The sequence below is a fragment of the Acomys minous genome, assembly GCF_964271855.1.
Source record: "Acomys minous genome assembly, chromosome: 16".
NCBI classification, from domain to species: Eukaryota; Metazoa; Chordata; class Mammalia; order Rodentia; family Muridae; genus Acomys; species Acomys minous.
In genome coordinates this window covers 11,245,808-11,268,911 of record NC_140498.1, presented here as the reverse complement: position 1 = coordinate 11,268,911, position 23,104 = coordinate 11,245,808, and the positions used below count along the sequence as shown (strand labels likewise).

Sequence of the window (23,104 nt, the reverse complement as noted above, 5' to 3'; positions counted from 1 at the left end):
GGAAGAGGCCTACAGTCAAGTACAGCACTTGGGAGGCAGAGGCAGGTGGATCAATGTGAGTTCCAGGCCAGCCTGGTCTACAAAATGAGTCCAGGATAACCAAGGCTACATAGAGATCCTGTTTAAAAAAAAAAAAAGTTAAAAAGAACAGGCGTTTAATTGCAGACATGGGAAACACTAGACTTCCGAGTGCTGGCAGATGAAATAAGGAGAAACCAGAGATACTGTGTTGTCTGTCAGCACTCCTGCGGGACTCTGCAACCCATGAGGTAGGACAAGATCACTAAGGAATCCCAGGTGACTAGAAATTACGCTCTGGTGTTCCCAGACATCAACCACTCATGAATTGGAGGAAGAACAGGGAAAGTGGCGTGGGGAACAGATGATGCAGGGGGCAAGCAGGCATTGCAGAAGCCGCTTCTAGAAAATCAAAGACCACTAACCTGCTTCTGTCCCTGTTGAGAGCGGCAGAAGGGTAGTAGAAAAGAGCAATTAGTGTGCTTAGGAGGAAAGAGAGGAGAGAGCTAAGCTTATGATGACAGGTACCTTGTAGCTCTGCGACATACGGAACAAAAAATGAAGAGGGTGTCCCTGAGCTGACACTTGGTTTGGGTTTTCAGTTGGAGGTGGTGACAGTGATTTCTGAAAATCAATCTCTCTCTCCCTCTCTCTCTCTCTCTCCCTATGACACACACACACATACATATATGTGTGTATGTACCTAGACATATATGCTATTATTTAACATTTTAGCTGTTTTTATGCCAACTCCTCCTACCCTCACCTGTTTCCTATTATTTTTGTGTGCTTCCTAGAAGCCATCGAAGATAAGCAGCTTCTCACAATAGTGTAGATTTCCCTGCCCTGCTGACAGAGGTCCTTTCCATGTGTCATTGTGTCCTTTTTGGAAAATGTTTAAGTCCTTTTGTCCAGCTTTTAATGGAGTTGTTGTGTGGCCCTAATGGACCAGAGCCTAGACCAGGTTGGGTCCTGGCACATTGCTCCTGCGTCAGATAGGAACCAATGGTATCTGTTCTCCGTGTGGTCTGCCCGGACTCCAAATCTCGCAGCACCAGGCGCTCAGGAGGATTCCGTTCTTGGTGCGCTTCCTGGTTCTGGCTGCTTTGCCTCCAGCGTCAGATCTGAGTTGCCAGCACTGTAAGCTGTAGGCAGCGTCAGTCTCCACCGAAGCTGCAGCTATGGGGATCTTGGAGAAAATCTCGGAAATCGAGAAGGAGATCGCTCGGACGCAGAAGAACAAGGGTAAGGGCGGGATCGGAGTGATTTCCCTTTTTCCCCTTTTTTGTGTTTCTTCTCTGTAAAATGAGAGAGCAATTGGAGCCTCCTCGGAGGCTGGAGAAACGCCGGGAAAGTGCCGAGGCGTGCGTGAGGCAGGAGCGGGCACATGCAGCGATGTGGTTTCAGGATTCTTGAGAGATCTGATCAGGGCTGGACTCGGTGATCGGTAGAGAAACCTCAGCGCACGGTATAAGCCAGTGACCCAAAAAGGCAATACCGGGGATTTGCCCAAGGCTCCTGCCTGCTGGGCCTTCATGCTGAGAAGAGCTAAGGTCTCTCACGGAACAGCTTGCCCCAGCCGGGCGTGGTGGCGCACGCCTGTAACCAAGCGTTTGAGAGGCAGAGGCAGGCGGATCTCTGTGGCCTCGAGACTAGCCTGGTCTACAAAGTGAGACCAGGACAGCCAGGGCTCTTACACAGAAAAACCCCATCTCGAAAATCAAAAACAACAAAACCTGCCTTGCCCGGGCAGACAGGCAGGGCCCCCCCCCACTCCCTACCCCCCCCCCCCAGGTAGTGTCGAGGATTTAGGGACTAGAGAACTTGTCCACTATGTACTTGCTCAGAAACCTTGTAAAGTCAAGTCATCTTTAGGATACCCGGTGCCCTCATCTGAAGATGGAAATAACATCGGCTCTGTTGCCGGGCGTGATGGCGCACGCCTTTAATCCCAGCACTCAGGAGGCAGACGCAGGCTGTGAGTTAGAGGCCAGCCTGGTCTACAAAGTGAGTCCAGGACAGCCAAGGCTACACAGAGAAACCTTGTCTCAACCCCCCCCCATCGGCTCTGTTATAATTCACATGTGCAAAGCCCTTGCCACAGAGTGAGCACTTAATATTTAAAGTAAACCACCCCAAATATACCACACCAAGGAAGCAGCAAATCCGAACCTCAAACTTTGGGGTTGGAGATCAGTGGAGAGAAGAGGTGGGATTTCCAAGCAGTAGGCTCGGTGCTTTTCTGAGTCCTGCAGAAATGGGATAAATGAGTTAGTGCTGCTGCTGTTCCTGTTTTGCAGATAAGTTGACACACTAGCTTAAGTGACTTTGCTAGCCAGTAATGGCAGGGCGGGGTCTATCTGATTGAAATTCAGGCAACAAAAGGTTCATAGGTCCCGAAGCAAGGATGAAGTCAGTTTGTTCAGTTCCGTAATGTATTGGGGAGCGGTAGATGGTCAGAGAAGGGTGGAACAGGGTGGGGGTGGGGGGCAGGACAGGTGAGTCCCCTGGTTCTCAGCCACAACCACACCCCCTTTTATCATGAAGATTTCATAACACTTGAAACAGAATTCCTTCTCAATGACGTGACCCATGTTCCTCCAGAACTTGAAAACAGTATCATACCCTAATAATATTATAAAGGGAGACAAAAAGAACAGCATTCACAGTGAAAATACTATGTTTTGCCTGTCATGAATACTGGGTGCTGTCAGGATACATGAAATCAGAACAAAGCACAAGATACCCGTACCTCTACCTGGGGCTACAGGGGTGAGGCCCATACAGGGATTCCCTCCGAGGTATATCTCAGCATGGTGAATTTGTGTGTGTCACAGTGTCCTCTTCCTGCACACACTGGTGCACTGGTAGAATTCTAGCACCACAGGAAATGCCCCGCATCCATAAGGAAGCAGGAGAGGGAGACCTGAGGCCTTCGAGCCTGACCCAGGTTTTCTCTGGACATCTTTGGGATATGGCAGGTCATGAAGAATTCAGGAACTTCCTGGTTGCTCAGAATTGGTTCATAATCATTAGGGAAGATGCCAGTAAAGGCTAAGGCTTCTGAGGGAGCAGAAAGCAGCCTTGTAACCTCCCTTTTGCCTCGGGTACCTTAGTGCTGCCCATCCATGCTCCTTGCCCATAGTCATGATGTTGAGGTCCCAGTGAGAATTACCAAGAGGACCTTTGAGGCAGAGGGTGGCTTTTCTGCTCTCCTTTGAGGTAATTGTTGTCTCGTCTTGATGTTCTCAGCAGTGACCCATGTGTGGGTCCCCACTTGACTCGTCAGGTAGAGGCCGTGACACTTATTTCTATTCTTGCTTTACCTTCTCCAGCTACAGAGTACCACCTGGGCCTGTTGAAAGCAAAATTGGCCAAGTATCGGGCCCAGCTCCTGGAACCCTCCAAATCAGCGTCGTCTAAAGGAGAGGGCTTTGATGTCATGAAGTCAGGTGATGCCCGTGTGGCACTGATTGGCTTTCCCTCTGTGGGTAAGGTCAGTGATGGTCCGTGTGGACCTTGGGGGACAACAATAGAGGGTCACCTACCTGCATGCCCAGCCCCACCCTCAATGCCTCCCCTCACTATCACCCTGACTTAGAGGCTACTTTTCCTCCTCAGTAGCAGGAATAGTTGGCCTTCCATCACAACCAGCGGCACACTTTTACTGAGTGCATACTTTGTGCCAAGCATTGCGCCAGAGACCGGCATGCCCAGCCCTCCCCACACATATTCCCTCTCAGAAAGGACAACTTGAGCAAATTTAAATGCTGTCTCTGGTGGTTTTAGGCTCCAGGGAAGCCCAAGGCCCTCCCAGGCATGTCTGCCTAGGTGAAGGCTCCTCTAGGGACCCAAGGGGGCTTGCAGAGTTCTGGATAAGAACACGGCAGGCTGAGGGAGGAATCAGTGCAGAGGCCCATCAAGGGGAGCCCGCCTGTGAACTTTGGGAGAGCCGGGGTATTTGCCTGAGAGAACCTCAGGAAGGGCAGAGACCATGAGTCAAGAGAAGAGGCAGCCTCAAGGCGCGCAGACGGACTCTGCCTTCAAGTGAAGTGATGGAGTCACTCTGGAGTTTTCTAGAGTCTCTTCTGCAAAGCGGTTTAGTTTAATGTCCTGTGCATGCTGACGTAGCTTTCATGTGGGAAGTAAGGTTAAGTAAGCATCATTGCCAGGGCAGAGAAAGTTTGAATACATTTTAAATGTTACTGGGGGTGGAGGAGGTCAGGGGAGGACTCAAGAGAGTAGATTCTCTCCTTCCATCCTGTGGGTCCTGGGGTAGAAGTCAGACATTGTTATCTCCTGAGCCATTTTGATAGCCAATAGATTTTTGTTTTGTTTTGGTATCCCTTTTTTTTGTTTTTGTTTTTCCGAGACAGGGTTGCTCTGTGTAGCCTTGGCTATCTTGGACTCACTTTGTAGACCAGGCTATCCTCAAACTCACATTGATTTACCTGCCTCTGCCTCCTGAGTGCTGGGATTAAAGGCGTGTGACACCAGGCCCGGCTTGTTTTGTTTTTCTGAATCAGAGTTTTTCTGTGTAACAGCTCTGGCTGTCCTGGACTTAATTTGTAGACCAGGCTGGCCTTGAACTCACAAGATCTGCCTCCGAGTGCTGGGATTAAAGGCGTGCACCACCACACCTTGCTTGCCAATAGATTTTTGTTTTGTTTTGTTTTCTGAGACAGGGTCTCTCTGTGTAGCCTTGGCTGTCCTGAACTTGCTTTGTAGACCAGGCTGGCCTCCTCGAACTCACAACAATCCTCCTGCCTCTGCCTCCCTGAGTGCTGGGATTAAAGGCGTGCGCCACCACCGCCCAGCGCCAATAGATTTTTAATACTAGAATGATCTTGGATGTTTTGTTAGAGAGAGAGTTCCCAAAGCCCTTATCACCTGTTTCTTTTTTTTTTTTTTTTCTTTTTTCTTTTTTTCCCCCCCCCCCCACTGTTTCTTTCTTGGTAACATTGTTACATGATTCTAGCACCATTGTTACAGCCTATGCATTAAGTCAAGCTGTTGTCATTGTCTCCCTACTTTGATTCACATCTCCTTCAGTGTCTCCCACCACCCTGGATTCCCCCATCTCACTCATTTGTCCTGTCTTCCTAATTCTAGGCAGTCTCAGCATAATTTGATTTTTTACTTTTTGTTTTGTTTCAAGACTGGGTCTTACTATAGAACTCTTCTTGGCCTGCAATTGGCTATGCAGAGCAGGCTAGCATCAAATTTACAGAGCTCTACCTGCCCCTGCCTCCCGCATGCTATTAATTAAAAGCGTGCTTTACCATATCTGGCCCTGATTTCTAGTTTTATTTTTTGCATGTTCATGTGTGCCTGGTTACATATGTATAATGGTGATGTGTGTGTGTGTGTGTGTGTGTGTGTATGGATGTTAGGGGCAATGCCAAGTGTCATTTCTTGGACTTTCCACCTTGGTTTTTGTTGTTGTTGTTGTTGTTTTGTTTTTGTTTTTATTTTTTGGAGATAAGACTTTTCTTGTACTCCTGGTTGTCTTGGACTCTTTTTGTAGGCCAGGCTGGCCTGGAACTCACAGAGTTCCCCCTGCCTCTGCCTCCCACATGCTGGGATTATAGGCCTGCACCATCACACCCAGCTTTCCATCTTGAGTTGTTGGGTTTTTTGGTTTTGTTTGTTTGTTGGTAGTTTTTGTTTGTTTGTTTGTTTGTTTTAGAGACAGGGTCTCTCTGTGTAGCCTTGGCTGTCCTGGACTCACTTTTATAGATCAGGCTGGCCTCAAACAGCGGTCCGCCTGCCTCTGCCTCCTGAATGCTGGGATTAAAGGCATGTGACACCATGCCCGGCTTCCACCTGGGGTTTTAAGACAGGACCGCTCACTGGCCTGGACCTTGCCGAGGATTCCCTCTGCTCCAGCTCCCCAGTGCTGAGGTTATAGGACTGAACATAGGTTCTTTTCATGGTTGCTGGGGAAGCAAACACTTTACTGCTTCAGCTACCACCCCAAACACACCCTTCCCCTTCAGTACCTGGGGTAGCAGCCACCCACCACTGAGCCATAGTCCCAGCCCGATTTGATGATCTTGACATTTTGGCAAAGTGCTGCTCAAGGGTTGCATGAAGTCCTAGCTTTGGAGCTGTCTGACTGCTTCAGCACGCCCTCACAGCTGTGTTCCCCCCACCTCGCCTCCCTCCAGAGGCCTGGCTGATCTGATCTACTTCCTGCCCTAGTCAAGGACCTGCCATCTCTCCAAGGAGGACTGGGGTGTGCTGACTTACTTCTCTAGCAAGGCCACCGGCGTACAGAGAGTGCAGCAGAACAGGGATGGATACAGACGGCTGCTCAAAGGCAGGCCTGCAAGCTCTCTCTGGGTCTGTGCCAGGGGCTGGAGCTGCTCCTGAGCCCATCACCACGCAGAGCACTGAAAGGGGGAGTGAGCAACAGTCACTGTCCCTTGGGTGCTTGCTATAGACTAGGCATATTTCATTTGTTTTGTTTTCTCCATCTGCAGTTAGTGTGCCTATGAAAGAAAGCATCCTCTAATGAGCCCTGTGGCAGACGGACACCACCTGCCCCGCAGGGTAGCCATCTGATCTAGCCTCCAGCATCATTGCTGGGTGTGGTGGCAGCCAGTGCTCTCAGAACCAGCTTCTCTGTTGGTGTGCAACTCCCTTTACACCCCCAGAGCAGCAGCAGCCTCAGAACTCTGGTCTCACTAGGGCAGTCGGGCCAGAGAAAGGCTGCTGGTACAGGTGAGGCGAGCCTAGGAGCCAGGTCCCTCACCTGAGACAGGGAGCCCCGCATCCCACAGGGACATGTCCAGGAGACTGAGTTAAGACTCCTGAGGGCAGTGGCCTTTTTTTCCTCCTAGTCCACTTTCTTGAGTCTGATGACCTCTACAGCCAGCGAAGCTGCGTCCTATGAGTTCACCACCCTGACGTGCATCCCCGGGGTCATTGAAGTAAGTGAACGTGCTGGGCCCTGCGTAGAAAGAGGTGTGCTGATGTTTGCGTTTGCGAAGTGCTCATTGTGTGAGCATCTGAGGAAGCTGTCCCCATGTGGAGACATCCTGCAGTATTGGCCCTTCTGGAGACCTAAATGAGAGGCACCTGGCTGGCCTAGAACCCTAATTTGCCCTAGTAGAGCAGGCCCGCATATGGCAGCTCTGCCCCCTGCACATCCAGCTCCTGCCCCTGATTGCTGGCTGGTTGCTTCTTTACCCCCCTGTAAAGCTTCAGACTTCAGACCGTGCTTGCATGGGTAGCAGATGTTGGAGCCTTGCATCTCCACATGAGCTGATTGATTGTTAACTCGGCAATTTGCTCTGTGGGTCTTCCCAGATTTGGCCACAGTGGCCCAGCCTTGCCTCACCCTTCTCTTCTGCTTCCTCCCTAGTACAAAGGTGCCAACATCCAGCTGCTGGACCTTCCTGGAATCATTGAAGGAGCAGCGCAAGGTGGGGGCAGGGCAGGCGGGGGGCGAGGGGCAGGGAACAACAGGTTGGAGCGCTGCCACTGAGTGTTGAAGTGGATGGGGTTGTCATGGAGATCACCTTTGAATCGCTAGTCCTGGTGCCCTTGCTTTCCAGACAGGACTGGCTACAAGTCAGATGTTGGTGCCATATTCACTAGGTAATCTTGGTCCAGTGGTTGGATGCGTATCTTTAAAATGGGCATAGTTGTACCAAATTCACAGCACCGTTAAGTAGTAAACGAACCAATGCCCATTAAGTTTGCCTGGGCCTACTGCAGGAAGGGAAAAAGGTCATTAGTATCCTCTTATTCCACTTAAGGTGGTGACTTCTAAAACCAGTCTTAGCTGGGCTAAGGTGGTACACACCTGTATTCCCAGCACTCAGGAGGCCGAGGCTCAAAATCAGCCTAGGCTACATGGGTGAATCCTGTCTCAAAGAACAAATAAAAACAGCCCCCATAGCCAGGCGGTGGTGGTGCACGCCTTTAATCCCAGCACTGGAGAGGCAGAGGCAGGTGGATCGCTGTGAGTTCGAGGCCAGTCTGGTCTACAAAGTGAGTCTAGGACAGCGAAGGCTACACAGAGAAACCCTGTCTCAGAAAAAAAACAAAAGCCATCCTCCGTGAAGCTCAAGGATTCCTTACCCTACCCCACCCCAAAAAATGCCAGGCAAATCATAGCACAGAGCAGACTACAACAGGAATAATGAGGGTCTGTGAGAGACTAGCATCTAAGGCCGCATGGTCACGTTTGTGCCTTCCTTCTATTGTCCAGGGCGAGGCCGTGGCCGGCAGGTGATAGCTGTGGCACGCACAGCTGATGTCGTCGTCATGATGTTGGATGCCACCAAGGGAGATGTGCAGAGGTCTGTGCAGCAGGGCACACGAGGATGCTATGTGCCCCTGTACACAGGGAGATGTGCAGCAGGGCACACGGGGATGCTATGTGCCCCTGTACACAGGGAGATGTGCAGAGGTCTGTGCAGCAGGGCACACGGGGATGCCATGCATCCCCCTACACAGAGCTGATCCCATGTGTCTCTGGCCCAAGTGCTCTGCATCTAACTTAGCACCACCCAGCCTAGATGTCCTTTCCCCTAGGTTGTGTCCAGCTAGGATTGGGGACCTTAGGCTCGGGTACAAGGGACACAGCCTAGCCTTGGTTATTGCTCGCCCTCCTCTGGGCACCCACGAGGGCACCGTCTAGCCTCTGTTTTAGAGGCTTCCCCATGATTTTGGGCTGTTGGGTTAGTAGGGAAGGGGCTAGTGGCTTCTGCCTGTACGAGCAGCGTTGCCTGGGCCATGGGGAGCCCCGTGGCTTGCCTGGAAACAGCCTGTGACGGCCCAGCCTTTGCCTAGGTCCCTGCTGGAGAAGGAGCTGGAGTCTGTGGGTATTCGCCTGAACAAGCACAGGCCCAACATCTACTTCAAGGTACGCCCGCAGTCTACCGAGGGGCAGCCTGGGAACTGCCTGGCCCTCCACAAGGGACAGACAGCTTGTGTTCCTGCCCCTCCATCAGGAGCTTTCCCTGCCTCTGTCTTGTTCCAGCCCAAGAAAGGTGGTGGCATCTCCTTTAACTCAACAGTCACACTGACACAGTGCTCTGAGAAGCTGGTGCAGCTCATCCTACACGAGTACAGTATCCTTCAGGACAGCGCCTCCTGGTGGCAGGCAGCTGTCAGGGCTCAGGATTCAGCCACACACTTGGCAGGTGGCTTCCTCGCTCCTTGTTGGATGTTCAGGTGGCCAAGTATTCTGGGAAACTGTTCTAAGAACTGGGGTCTCTGGGTTGGAGAAGCAGGGGCTGTGTAGGCATCTGTTAGTGGGTGCTAGAGGATGGGCCAGGGCTCCAGAGGCAAGAGATACCGATGAGTGAGGCCAAGCAGGGGCAGGAAGGGACTCCAGCTTTCTGTGGCCTGCCGGACACTTAGCCTGGGGTTCCAGCTGCCATCTCACCGCCTGGCGGCAAAAGTTGAAGTCATCTGTTGGTTTGTTTTTTTATATCGTGTGGTTTAGGGAATAGAAATGAGAGGGTCCCTCAAGCTTCCAGAGCTTGTAGGACTTCACAAGCAGATTGTGGCCAGGGCCCTACGGCCACAATACATTTTATTGCTTAATCCCCATTAAAAGACATAGGAGGATGCCATGCCTGTATACAGCTTGCCCTTAATCTGAGCTACTCAGAGATCTTCAACGCCGAAGTCCTCTTTCGAGAAGACTGCTCCCCAGATGAGCTCATTGATGTGATCGTGGGGAACCGGGTGTATATGCCCTGCCTGTATGTAAGTGCTGTGCTGGCCCAGGCTCGTGGCCTTTCCTCTGGGCACATCTCTTGCACTGCAGTGACTCAGAACTACTGTCGCTGCTCCCACCCACCTCAGCAGTCTGCTGAGAGGAACTAGGGCTCTCCCTATCCCCCCTCGCCTGCCTCCGTGGCTGCTGGAGTCTAAGGGGCATGGAAAGCTTGAAACCAGGGTGCCAGCCCACCTGGCCCTTCCTTTTAGGGGGACCTCCTCCAGCCAGAGCCTTTGAATGGAGCAGGCCCATGGGCAAGGGCTACCATTTGAGGCCCAGACCCTGGCCTGACTGTACCTCCACTGACTGCCTACCTCCACTATCCACTCAGGTGTATAACAAAATCGACCAGATCTCCATGGAAGAAGTAGACCGTTTAGCCCGAAAGCCCAACAGCGTAGTTATCAGGTAAGGAGCTGGCTCCTTGCCACTCTGCTCTCCTTCCTGAGTGTTGTTCGTTTGCTTTGAGCCAAGGCCTCAACAGTAGAGACTCTGGCCCCGAGCCCCAGGGCCCTGCCTGCCTGACACTGCCTTCCCTGCAGCTGCGGCATGAAGCTGAACCTGGACTACCTGCTGGAGATGCTTTGGGAGTACCTGGCCCTCACCTGCATTTACACCAAGAAGAGAGGGCGTGAGTTGAGGACAGCAGCTCAGAAATGCCTGAGCCTCCCCCAGTTTTCCCAGGGCTGCCAGCTTGTTTGTGCCATCCAGAGGTCTCCATGTCAGTTTGTCTGTTAGAGTAAGCTCTGCTCTTCTCTCGGAGCAGAAGTCCTTGACCTGAGCCCACGTGGCTGAGCCGCTGCCTGTGGGCAGCTGGTCTGGAAGCTGTGTGAGGTCCCCGCTGGTCACGGCAGCCTTGCTCTCTTGCTTTCCCTCCACAGTAGCAGGCTCCGTGTTAGGTTCTTTACTCTGTCCTCATCCTTGGTGGACACTGCTCACGTGGCCAGGTTAAACCTGAACTTGGAGCAGTTGGTGCTGACCCTGCCCTTGTAAGCTAGGAAGGGCTCCGGCTTCCCCCCTAGGTGCCAGCTTCCACCCACTCCCTGCCCATTTGGTCCATACATTCCAGTGGCTCCTCTCTGGGTTCTGTAATGGGTGACAGGGTGGCATAGCACAAGGTTCTGTGCTGAAGCTATACCAGATAGCAAAGAAGAAGGCTGGGGGCTTGGGAGAAGGAAAGGGTGTCCAGCCAGGGCCCCCTTATAAAGGAAGCCCCATCCAGCACAGGCAGAGACTGGCTGACACGGCTCCATCTCCCTCCAGAGAGACCAGACTTCACAGATGCCATCATTCTCCGGAAAGGGGCCTCTGTTGAACATGTGGTAAGTTGAAACCCACCCACATGGACAGAGTAATGAGGCCTGAGCTGACTGCTCCAGCCAGGGTAGGAAAGGTGGGGTATGGCAGGCTCGCTCAGTTGGTTATTAGATGCTGAAATCCTCCAGGGAGGTGGGCTGTGGTGGTGGCTCTCTTTTCCTGTGGGGTAAGGTAGGGTAAACACTGCAGGGTGGCTAAGATCACGCTGAATAAGGCTCAGAGAAGGTGCCAGTGAACGCTGCTCTTGGCTCAGCTCAAGATGCTACAGGGTTTTCGTTGTCAGTGAACAGAGCTGTCACCCTTTTCACCTTTGCCGTTACACTCTAGTTTCTCCAGTGTGTATGGAGCTAAGCCTGGGAAAGGCCAGTTTCTTTCCTCCCACTTGGCAACAGAGCCAGTGCTCAGAGTTGCCATCTCGTGTGGCCACCATTCAGCCCCCAAGGGCTTCTGGGACCTAACTATTCTGCCTTGTTCCCCAACTGCCTAAGTCCAGGATGGCTGTGGCTGCCTCCTGCCCTAGTGTGCGTTCATTGAACATCAGCAAGCATGGCAGCCCTGGTCTTGCCAGAGCTTAGCAGATGCCAGGCCCCTGTCTGAGTAAGTGCAGAGTAAGACTGGGTACAGACGTGAAGGAACAGCCTAGTCAGTTCAGGGTTTAGGGCAGAAGTGCCCTTTTCCCTGTTGGAATTGCTGCCTGACAAACCCCCTGCGTAGCTTCAGGCCACACAGCCATGCTTCCAAGTTCTTTTCCTGGGTTTTGTTTTCCTCCATTCCTGCTCTCTCTCAGCCATTCCTGCAGGTCCTCAAAGACAGTGGTAGGCAGGCCAGTATTCTGCCCTCACACCGCCTGAGCCAGCTGGGTACCCGCCTTGTGGTACTTGGGCACACAGCCAGGCTGGTCACCTCTTCTTCTGGGCCCGGGTTTCATAGCCATAGGCTAAGGAGGGTTGAGGGTACTCGACAGCCGCCTCTGGAGCCATGGCTGTGGTGTCCCTGCTGGGAGCACAGTCACAGCAAACAGCTCTAAACACAGGTTCAGGCCTTTCTGGAAGAGCATGCTCTGCCTTGGCCCACGCTGCTTGTCCAGAGTAAACGGGCTCTCACTGTATGTGGTAGGAAGAGCAGGACACTTAGAGACAGGCATGGTGCTTATGAGATGTGTAAAGGCCCAGAGGCAGGGACAAAGGTGAGGAGTGGGCACAGGCATCAGGCACTCAAACGAGAAGAGGCCAGTATGGTAGGGGAGGACCTTTGGCCTTTGCTCAGAGCCTGGACTGTCCAGAGAAGCCCTCCCTGTGAGGAAATGGCCTGCCTCTACCCTGAGCTTGCTGGCTGAGACCAGAAGAGCCAGCCAAACCTGCCAGCACACCCAACTCTTCATCCTCTGCCTCAGCCCCCTCTTCTGCAGATGACAGACCCCGGGGCCTTTATGATACACACTGGTGGCTTGGCTGTGAGAGCTGCAGGCTCTGAAGAGCACCTTTCCATCTCTGGCACACTCGCATTTTTCATAAAGGATTACAGGGAAGTCCCCTGTCATGAAAAAGACCCCTGGAGGACCTGTGGTAAATGGGCCCGGCCAGAAGTGTCCCTTCTGTCAGACACAGCATAGTGGTGCCTGTGGCAAACCGCAGGGAGAAGCACTGGCTGTCAGAATTTCAAGTGGGTGTGAGGGGTGACAGAACTATGCTTTTAGACTGCAGGTGGCAAGGCAGGCTTTCCGTCTTTCTCTGGTGAGCAGACCAAAGAGAGCTTAAAAGCTAGTTTGTAGCTTAGAGCTGACCTCCAGGCCCACAGTGTTCACTCTCTGGCCTTCCAATAGGGAATTAGGAAATCGGTTGCTATGGTTGTTACTAGCTGTCACCCACCCAGTCAGCTGACGATATCTGTTCAGGAAGTGTTCTTGCAGGCCTGGGCCTGTAATATTTGTGAGCTATAGGAGGAGGAATGATGTTGCACAGTCCCTTCGCAGCCACCTCTACCGCGGTACCCTCACCGTGACATCCAGGGGTCCAAATTCTGGGACAATTGCTACCTGCCCCTTGGGGGTCTCCCTGTGGCCTGAAGGATATAGGCTGGGCCCAGGAGAGGAGTGGGATGTACTGTGCAGGATGCTGTGGCCACTGCTGGAGTCAGGAGGCTTGAAAGACAGTGACCAAGCCCTTATGCCTCCAAGCCGAGGGAGGTGTTCTGAAAAGCCTTCCTGGCCTTTTCTAAAGGAGCATGTGTCCAGTTGTACAGAAGAAACAGGCAAAGGGTTAGCATCTACAGAAATGTCCCTGGCTGTGGTGTCAAATGTGCTGAGAGCTGGGGGGGTGGGGGTGGAACAGGGCTCCTGCCTATGAGACCTCTGGCCTGCCTTCACTCACGGCCTGGGGTGTCACGTGGGATGGCTGCTCACTGCGAGACCCAGTCCCAGGACCTCATCTCCCTGACTCTCCTGTCCCCTAGTGCCACCGCATCCATCGGTCGCTGGCCAGCCAATTCAAGTACGCCTTGGTGTGGGTGAGTCCGGGCAGGAGCTGGGTGGGAGGCTCAGCACAGCATCCCTGCCCTTCTGCGTGGGGACCCTCCAGTCTATCTGTCCTATCCCATGAGTAACTGGAGTTGGAAGTAGGTTACTCTAGCTCCAAGGCTAAGTGGACTGCTTTCCTGCCAAGGCCCACAGAGTTTGTGCTGCACAGCATCTACTGCCTCTGGCATTCACCGCCTCCCCCTGCTGTCTGCCCACAGCCTGGACAATCCAGAGGCTAACATGTCCCCTTTGCGCTTCTCATCAGGGCACCAGCACCAAGTACAGCCCGCAGCGGGTGGGCCTGACTCACACCATGGAACATGAAGATGTCATCCAGATTGTGAAAAAGTAGTGACACCAGCTGCACAGCTTGCCTCCTGGGAACCTGGACCCCCTGGGACACACAAACAGGAAAAAGACAAACATATCCCCCAGGAAGGGACTCTTAAGTCGGCTGTTTCATGAGCTCCTTCAGTAAGCAGTGTTGGGACAGGTGAGGCTGGGGACCAGGGCTTTGCTGAGGACGATTCTTATAAGCCTGTTCCTGTGGTAGGCTTCCTTAGGAACCTACAGCCTGTGTCCCTCTCCTGTGCCCCATCCGGGCACTCAAACAGCTAGTTACCCACATCCGCCCAGCCAGACCTCAAGCTGACCCAGGCTCAGGTAGGCCTGTCTGGGGCCCTGAGGCTGAGACTCCTGACAACTCTAGCGCTTAGCGGCTCAGGACGAAGCCTCCCAGGTCCTCCTTCCAACACAGGGCTGTGCCTCGTGGAAACCAGGGCCCAGCCAAAGCGTCCTAAAGTGCCTCCCTTTTGGAGCCCCTCCCAGAGCAGTCCCTGTCTGCCTGGGTGGGACATCTGAGTCTGGATCTGTTACCTTCTAAGCTCCTATCTCTGCCCTACTTTCTGAAATAAAACATGGCAAGTGATTCCTGCCCAGACCAGGGGAAACTTGTATTTCTGTTGCCTGGTCCAGTGCGATGGGGCAGCAGGGAACCTGGCGGTCATTGGGAAGTCGGTATAGCTTGGGCCTGCAAGGGACTGGCCTGGGCCTGGGTAACCAGAATCTGCCCACCTCAGGAAGACTGCCCAGACGATCTGCCCCTGCCACTTCCCCACCTCACTGTGGTCCTCCAGAGGTCAGGCTCAGCTGCCTGAGTACACAGCATCCTTAGGAAACCTTTGACACTTACTGGAATAGAGTGCAGGGTAGCTAATACGCAAGCCAGATGGGGACTCCACTGGTGCTGGCAAGGTCCTGTGCCTCTCCACGGACGGTGTACAGTGCTCTTGGCTGCCTGAGAAGTGGGGTTCTGGGGTACATCACCCAGTTTGTGTATAGTCACCAAGAAGGGAGAGAGCCCGGCAAGCATGTGGAGCAGGCTGCTGCAACCCAGGCTGTTCCTTGCTCCCATGGCAGCTGCTCATGCTTTCCAGAGACAAAACAGGAATAATAGATGTCATTAAATATACATCGGGCCCCAGGCGGTCAATGTGGCTGCCTGAGCTTCTCTCCAGCTCTGTGGAGGCAGACATAGGACCCCCTAATAAACAGCATGCAGGTTGGGAGCCGGCCACAGGACCCAGGTAAGGGACCCTGGATCCTTGGGGTTCTGCCACTGGCCCCGACACTGCGGTGAGAAGAGAAGGGTAGCATCAGGGTGGCAGCAGAGCTGAGCCTTGGGCTCGCCTCACTGGGTACACTCCTGAGCTTTACTGTTCTATGAGATGGGCATGGTGCCCGTGGGACTCCATGGCGACTGCGGTACACCAGGACAGGTAAAGATGTAGCAATTTGCTTCGGCTCCTTTCCCTAAGCACTCAAGGGAAGGAATCTGTCAGGACAATGGCGTTCCCTACTCAACAGCAGGGAAAGCCTTAATCCTGGGAGATGCTGCTCATCCCATGAGCTCCCTGGGCAGCAACCAAGCCCAGGCCTGTTCTGTTCTTCCAGGGTGGCTGGGAAGGAGAGGAGCTGGGTCAGGGTCAGTTCTGACTCAGTTCTGGCTTGATTCCTAGACTAGCTATATATTTTTCAGGTGTCCCCACCTGTCCCGTTCTGGGCTGCGTGGCTCTAACCATTCTGGTCATACGGTCTGAGCCTGCGTTTGAAAGGGGTGCCCATCTGTGTACACCTAGATTAGGATGATCTGGCAACTCATTATGCCCTTTGGGTGGGACACCCCCATCCCCAGCACCCTTATGTCCCCAGGGAACTATTAAACCATCCCATCCCTTCTTTTAGCTGTCATTCCAGCCATCCCTCAGCAGAAACCCCAGGCTCTCCGGCCTTCTAAGGAACAAGGAACCCTCGGTCCCAACTTGAAATCCCTCCCTGATGCCCCACATCCACTCACATCCGCCTCTCCAAGCTAGAGGAGTCTGTGGCCAGGGCCCACAAATGATGATAGAAAGATAGGTAATTCCTGGGTCTGTGCAATTGATTTGCTGTCTAGTCTGTCTTAGCTAGGGCTATCAAGACAAAATGTCACTGAGAATGTTCTCAAAATCCTAGAGCCCAAAGGCCCAGGTCTGGGGGGGGGGGGGGGACGCTGCTTCTCGCTGGCCTCTCCTTGCCTCAAAAGGCTCCTGTTTGTTGTGTTCCCAAGTGACCTCCCTGTGTGCCTTCACCCAGAAGGTTAAGTCCCCAAGCTGTCTTCCCTTTGGTCCAGCTCCCTTTTGTGACTTGGTTTCCCAGGCATAGTTGCCTCACCGATCACTGTGTCCACCAAACAGCACCCGGTGGCACAGGTTGCAACACTATGCGTTCAAGCCTCTGTCTCCTCTGTCTTTCCTCCCTTGTTCCTGCAGCCCCTTTTGCAGGTATGCAGTCTCGCAAATAAAAAGAATTTAAAGCCGACTCAGGAGAAAGGTCAAGGACCATTTGATTGGGGTTCAAGAGAAAAGCAGTAGAGTCAGCAGCTGGGACTACAACTGCTGGGGGACAGGGGGAGAAAAGGGTAAAACAGAGTCACTTGGTTTGACTCACGTGGTGAAGCAGGTGTGCCCCACAGTGGAGGTCTGCAGGCAGCTGCATGAGTAGACGGGTCCGCAGAAAGAATGGGTGAAGCCAGGCCTGGGGGTGCATGGTTTTAATCCCAGCACTTGGGAGGCAGAGGCAGGTGAAGTTCTGGGTTCAAAGACAGGCTGGGCTACATAGAGAGACCCTGCCTCAAAAACAAAACAAAAAGCAAATATGCAGCCAGGCAGTGTGATACATGCCTTTAATCCCAGCACCCAAACACACGCACAGAGAGAAAGAGAGAGAGAGAGAGAGAGAGAGAGAGAGAGAGAGAGAGAGAGAGAGAGAGAGAGAGAGAGAGAGAATGGTCAAACACAAACAGAAGGAAAGCTACCCTTTTGTATCTGTGCATGCAGGTATATTTGCATATGCTTGTATCTGTGCATGGGAAGCACAGAGGTTGGCGTGGGTGCCTTCTGTCACACTGCACGTGAATCTGTAGCTCTCGGTCTCATTTAGAATGGCTGGCCAGCAAGTAGCAAGGATAACCCACCTGTTTCTGCTCCCCCACTGCCCGACACAGACATGCCACTGTCCCTGCTTCTGTGTGAATGCTGAAGACCCCTAACTCAGGAACTTATCTTACACAGCAACCATAGATTCTGCTGAGCCATTTCCCCAGCCCCAGAATCTATGCTTTTTTAAAATTTAATTTATCCAGATTACTCAATTGTTATCCCATCGCTTGTATCCTCCCATTCCTCCCTCCCTCCTGCTTTCACCCTATTCCCCTCCCCTAGGTCTAAGACTGAGGGGGACCTCCTCCCACACTATATGGTCATAGGCTATCAAGTCTTATCTTGGTAGCCTGCTTATTCTTTCTTTAAGTGAGGACATCCTCCTGGGACTCTAGGTAAGAGAAATATAGGAAATGGGGAAATAGAAGGACTCAGAGGGTCCTAGAAACCTACAAGAACATCATGGTGACAGGTGGATTGGGCCCAGGGGGCTTGCTCAAACTATTACACTAAGCAAGGACAATACAATAGTAAACATTGAACCCCTACTCTGATCTACCCAATGGACAGGATATTCTCCAGTTATGTGGAGAGCGGGGACTAACTCTGACATGAACTCTGGTGCCCCATATTTGACCACCTCCCCTTTGCAGGGAGACCTGATGGCACTCAAAGCTATACTTTTTTTAAATGTTTTTCTTTAATTTTATTTTTAATTCTATGTATTTGTGCATGAGTGAAGGGGCCCACAGAGGCCCAAGATATCATATTCCCCCTGGAGGTGACATTACCAGCAGCTGTGAGCTGTCATATGGGGGCTGGGAACCTGCATCCTCTATAAGAGCAGAGTGCAGTTTTAGCCTCTGACCCATTAAGAGCCCTAAATTATTGAATTATTATTATTATTATTATTATTATTATTATTATTATTATTATTATTATTATATGCACATTGGTGTTTTGCCTACATGTGTGTGTCAGACTTTAAGCAGGCAAGCTTGCCCAGTGGCACAAGTGCCCATTGCCAAGCCTGGCAGCCTGAGCGGTAGCCTCAGGTCCTGCACGGTGTTAGGAGAGAAACAACTCCAGTGGAAGTTGTCTTCTCACCTCACATGCACACGCAATCAAAGAATAAGAGTTTCAAACAATTCTGTAAGTAAATCTATCACAGAAGGGGCTTCTGGGGTGTGTATGCATTAAGAGATGATCATTATCCCACTTCTGTAAGGTCTTCAGGAAGATGGCCTTTCCTGAGGATAGTCTCCCATCCAGCAATTGACAGGCTCTTCGGTTAACTTTTTTGTTTTTCTTTTTGTTTTTGTGGGGGTTTTTGTTTTGTTTGTTTGTTTGTTTGTTTGTCTTGGTTTTGTCCTGGACTCACTTTGTAGACCAGGCTGGCCTGGAATTCCCAGGAAACCACCTGCCTCTGCCTTTAATCCCAAGTGCTGTGATTAAAGGCATGTGCCACCACCACCGCCGGCATTAATGTGGATTTTTTTTTTTTAACTTCACCCTTTGCCCTACTTTCCTGCAATAACCATGAAGCCATGGTCCCAGAAGTCTTTACCGTGGTGTTAAAGGATAATGATCCATATATATAATTTATTTTACGTACATTAATGAATAGACTATGTGTACATATGTGCATTTCTAGTGCCTACAAAGGCCAAAGAAAGTGAAGCCTTGGAATCCCTATAGTTGAAATAGGCTGCAACCCCTGTATCACAAGTCTGGAACTTGACAGCCAAGCAGATCTCTTGAGTTGGAGACCAGCCAGGGCTATACAGAGAAACCCTGTCTTGGGAAAAAACAGAAAGCAACACACACACACACACACAGACAGTCTGGAACTTGTATACTTAAAACACAAATTTTACAAGAAAGTTAAAAATGCTAAATCTAGGCCAGGTGTGGTGGCACACGCCTTTAATCCCAGCACTTGGGATGCAGAGGCAGGTAGATCTCTGTGAGTTCAAGGCCAGCCTGGACTACAGAGTGAGTTCCAGGACAGCCAGAGCTGTTACACAGAGAAACCCTGTCTCAAAAAACCAATAAATAAATAAATAAATAAGCCTTACTTATTTGGGTTTTTTTGGGGGGAGGTTGTATTTTGTTTTGTTTTGTTTTTGTTGTTTTCAAGACAGAGTTTCTCTGTGTAGCCTTGGCTGTCCTGGACTTGCTTTGTAGACCAGGCTGGCCTCGAACTCAGCGAACCACCTGCCTCTACCTCCCAAGTGCTGGGATTACAAGTGCATGTGCCACCACGCCTGGCTGATGAGCCTTAATTATAAATCTATCAGTCACTGTAGGCTTTGACCTTTTCCAAATATACCTTATTTGAGGTTCTCTAATGCTTACACCTCCCTTCCAAACCACCTAGATAGGAGAGAGAAGAGGTTAATGGGAACAGGAGAAGTAGACCTTTTTGGATTCAGTTCCTGGGAGTGATGCCCCTGGCATAGTGGGCAGGATGTCAACAGACCAGCAATTCAACCAAAGTTGCTGCTAGAATCTGGAACAGCAGCTGGAACCAGGAGCCCCAAAGCATTCTGTGGAGTGGTCTCTAGGAGCATCTCAAAGTGGAGCGATGAACAGCCAAACAATACCAAGACCCAAAAAGCTCCCGCCTACTGTTTGGGGCATACACACACACACACACACGCACACACATATATATTATCCTCTCAAAGTCTGTACTAAGATGTGTTTCAGCTGGCAAAAACCAAGCCCCAGCATGAGGTGGTTCGTCTTCTAGTGGATAAACATCACCTGATCTCTCACAGGTCTATTCTCCATCTCACACTTGAGATCAAAACAAAAATGTGTACATCCACTACAAGTCACTATAACTTTATATTTTGCCTTTCATCATTATTTTTCTTGTTTTTTTTTTTAATTATTATTTTGGTTTTTTGAGACAGAATTTCTCTGTGTAGCTTTGGCTGGCCTGGACTTGCTTTGTAGACCAGGCTGGGCTCGAACTCACAGGGATCCACCTGCCTCTCCCTCCCGAGTGCTAGGATTAAAGGCGCGCGCCACCACTGCCCAGCATCATTATTTTTCTTTAAGTATTGCTAGTATATGTACTTGATGATTATATCATCAGACTCTTACGCTTTTAATTTATTCCGCCTGTGCCACCATGCCCAGCTAAGGCTTATCTTTTAATTTAAGAAGGTCAGACTATTTTTTTCTTTAAGGAGAACAGTTGAGGCTTGTATTAGTTCACAGGTGTAAGTGGCCTTGTTCTTAAGATGTCCTTGAAACTGTGGAGACCCAGACAGGTCTTACTTTAGGGAATAACACAGAGTTCTTTTAATCTGGATGGAATTGGCCTCTGTTTACCTTGAGGAGTGTCGGCAGGGCTGGAGAGATGGCTCGGCTGTTTAAAGGCTAGGCTCACAACCCAAAATATAAGAGAAGCCGTCAGCAAACATCAGAAGCTCTGCCGAGCGTGGTGGCGCAGGTCTGTAATCCCCCAGCACTCAGGAGGCAGAGGCAGGTGGATCGCTATGAATTTGAGGCCAGCCTGGTCTACAAAGTGAGTCCAGGATAGCCAAGGCTACACAGAGAAACCCTGTCTTGAAAATAAAACAAACAACAAAAAGAAAAAATCAGAAGCTATTATATCTTTGACGATGAAGCAGGTGAGTAAAATCCAACTGCCTGCCGTCACTGCCATCCCCACTGTGTTTTATAGGTGTCTTAGATACATCCACACACTACAGAATCTGCCTGGAGAAGGAAGCCCTGGGTCTAGGAATGTCCTCTGACTTCTAGGTAAGGACTCCTAATTTAGTCTTGTTGGGCCGTGTGTAGGGCAGGTCTCAAGGCAGAGGCAAACCAACTCCTTTGGCTACCTAGCATTGCTGCTAGCGCTGGTTACTACACAAGTTCATCTAAGTAAGGGGCCCTGGGTCATCAATTAGGTGGAGAATGGAGCCTCGATATCAGAAACAAAAGTAACATTTTAAGGGGCTTGTTTTGAGAAAAGGCTCTCAGCGTAGTGCGTATGTCCTGGAGCTTGTTATGTAGACCAGGCTGGCCTCAAGTTCACAGAGCGCCTGGGCCTCTGCCTTGCGCCTGCTAGACATCAAAGTGCAACATTGTAACCAGCCTCTCAAAATTAACATTGTTAACTGTCATTTCACAAGTTGCTGCAGGTGCCTGATGGCTTCAGTTGCTTGAGTAGGGAGGGCTTCTGGTAGGAAACCTTGACCTGTATCTGTCTTTAGGACCTCTCCGAGTACCAGGACAGTGCAGTCTAAAAACAAAACGAAAAAGAGGAAAGAGAGAAGACAAACAGGCAAAAACAAAACAAAACAGAATTTAAAAAAATAAAGAAAAGCATAAAAAACACAAATACACAAAAACATAAAATCAGAAACCATAATATACAAGCAAAGGTCCAGTAAGAATTAAAAAACAAAAACAAAAACAAAAAACTCTCCAAAACCACTTCTAAGTTCATTTTGTGTTACTATTTACTGTTAGGCATAGGGCCTCCCTTAGGTGTGGTTTATTAACCCAGTGAGACTCCAATGGAGAAAAGCAATTTTTCCTTTGCAAGCGGTTGTCAGTTGCAAACAGCTTCTTCTTCTTCTTCTTCTTTTTTAATATTTATTTATTGTGTATACAGTGCTCTGCCTGTATGTACACCTGCAGGCCAGAAGAGGGCATCAGATCCCATTGTAGACGGATGTGAGCCACCATGTGGTTGCTGGGAATTAACTCATGACCTCTGGAAGAGCAGGCAGTCCTCCTACCCTCTGAGCCATCTCTCCAGCCAGCAAATAGCTTCTTGGTTAGGCATAGGATCTCTTGTCCATTTCCTCTGGAAGGGCTGGGACCCCATCTAGCGCAGACCAGTGCATGCTGCCACAGTCTCTCACTTGATGGGAACATCACTCCTGTTGTGTCTTGAAGCCATACTTTTTCTTGGTGTCTGCCATCTCCAATCTTAGAATCTTCTGCTTCCTCTTCTGCAGAGTTACTTAGTGGTTTCTTTTTTTTTTCTTTAGGGAGAAAATTTACTATTTCTGAATTCAAAAGAAAGCACCAGTAGCCTAGAGAAAGCACAAGATCAAAAGCAGAAACTTGAAACAAACAAATAAACAAGCAAAAGCAGAAGTTTGTTAAGCATACTTACATCAGTGCCTTCCCACTCAGAAAAGGCGGAAGAGGGGACAGTCTACACTGGGTTTTATTTGACTTGTTTATTTGTTTTGCACTTTTTTGATTGTTTGTTTTTTGAGACAGGGTTCTCATGTAGCTCTGGCTATCCTGACTCCCTTTGTAAACGAGGCTGGCCTTGAACTCACAGCGATCCCCCTGCCTCTGCCTCCCAAGTGCTGGGATTAAAGGCGTGCACCACCACTGCCCAGCTAAATAAGTAAATTTAAAAAAAAAACAAAAAAACATTAGCCTTGGGTGAGGGAGATGACTCCACTGGTAGCATGCTCAAGCAGCTTAGTCCTGGGCTTCGTCACCAGTACCACGTAGGAGCTGGGTGGGTGTATCCCATTGTACCCAGAGACAGGGTCTTTTTGGCCTGGCTGTTGTGAAACCTGCTTTGTAGACCACCCTGACCTCAAACTCACAGAGATCTGCCTGCCTCTAGCTCCCAAGTGCTGGGATTAAAGGCATTCACCACTATACCTAACAATTTTTAAATTTTTATTTAATCTAGTGAGGGGGAGCCCATGGAGGCCATAGTGGACAGTGGATCCCTTGCAGCTGGGGTTTCAGGTCTTTGAGCGCTGCGTGATGTGCATTCTGGGACTGGAACTCTGGTACTCTGACAGGACAATCGCAGGCCTCTAACCATCATCTCTTCAGCATTCCCTACCCCACCACATCACAAATACATATAAAAAATAAACAAAGTGGACAGGGAGGCATGGATAATGGTAGATGAAGAGACAGTTTATTAGGAAAGAAAGCACTCCTCCCAAGAGAGGAAGTGAGGCAGGACCAGGAAGGTCGGGAGCTCAATGGCACCCTGACCAATAGCCTTTACATACTGCTTGCTTT

At 50.7% G+C, this 23,104-nt stretch overlaps 1 protein-coding gene across 2 annotated transcripts; it reads left to right on the top strand.

Moving 5' to 3' along the window:
* The first annotated feature begins 1,095 nt into the window (after window positions 1-1,095).
* DRG2 (developmentally regulated GTP binding protein 2) lies at window positions 1,096-14,530 on the top strand. Of its 2 annotated transcripts, XM_084764707.1 has the most exons (13): window positions 1,100-1,263; window positions 3,354-3,514; window positions 6,864-6,953; window positions 7,388-7,448; window positions 8,240-8,330; window positions 8,824-8,896; window positions 9,014-9,104; window positions 9,650-9,747; window positions 10,092-10,168; window positions 10,303-10,391; window positions 11,024-11,082; window positions 13,529-13,582; window positions 13,858-14,530. In XM_084764707.1, exons 1-13 carry the CDS (start codon window positions 1,200-1,202, stop codon window positions 13,942-13,944), a joined length of 1,095 nt encoding a protein of 364 aa, XP_084620833.1. In that variant the 5' UTR covers window positions 1,100-1,199; the 3' UTR covers window positions 13,945-14,530. The 2 variants fall into 2 exon arrangements, with proteins under 2 accessions (XP_084620832.1, XP_084620833.1); XM_084764706.1 differs by lacking the exons at window positions 13,529-13,582; window positions 13,858-14,530 and adding an exon at window positions 12,471-13,380 and having other exon boundaries at window positions 1,096-1,263.
* Window positions 14,531-23,104: the final 8,574 nt, after the last annotated feature.

Excerpts from the sequence above, each read along its gene's own strand:
- DRG2 (XM_084764706.1), top strand. The coding sequence starts at position 1,200 with ATGGGGATCTTGGAGAAAATCTCGGAAATCGAGAAGGAGATCGCTCGG. Across the intron at positions 9,105-9,649 it reads GCTCATCCTACACGAGTACA|AGATCTTCAACGCCGAAGTC; the intron begins GTATCCTTCAGG and ends TGAGCTACTCAG. Across the intron at positions 9,748-10,091 it reads TGTATATGCCCTGCCTGTAT|GTGTATAACAAAATCGACCA; the intron begins GTAAGTGCTGTG and ends CTATCCACTCAG.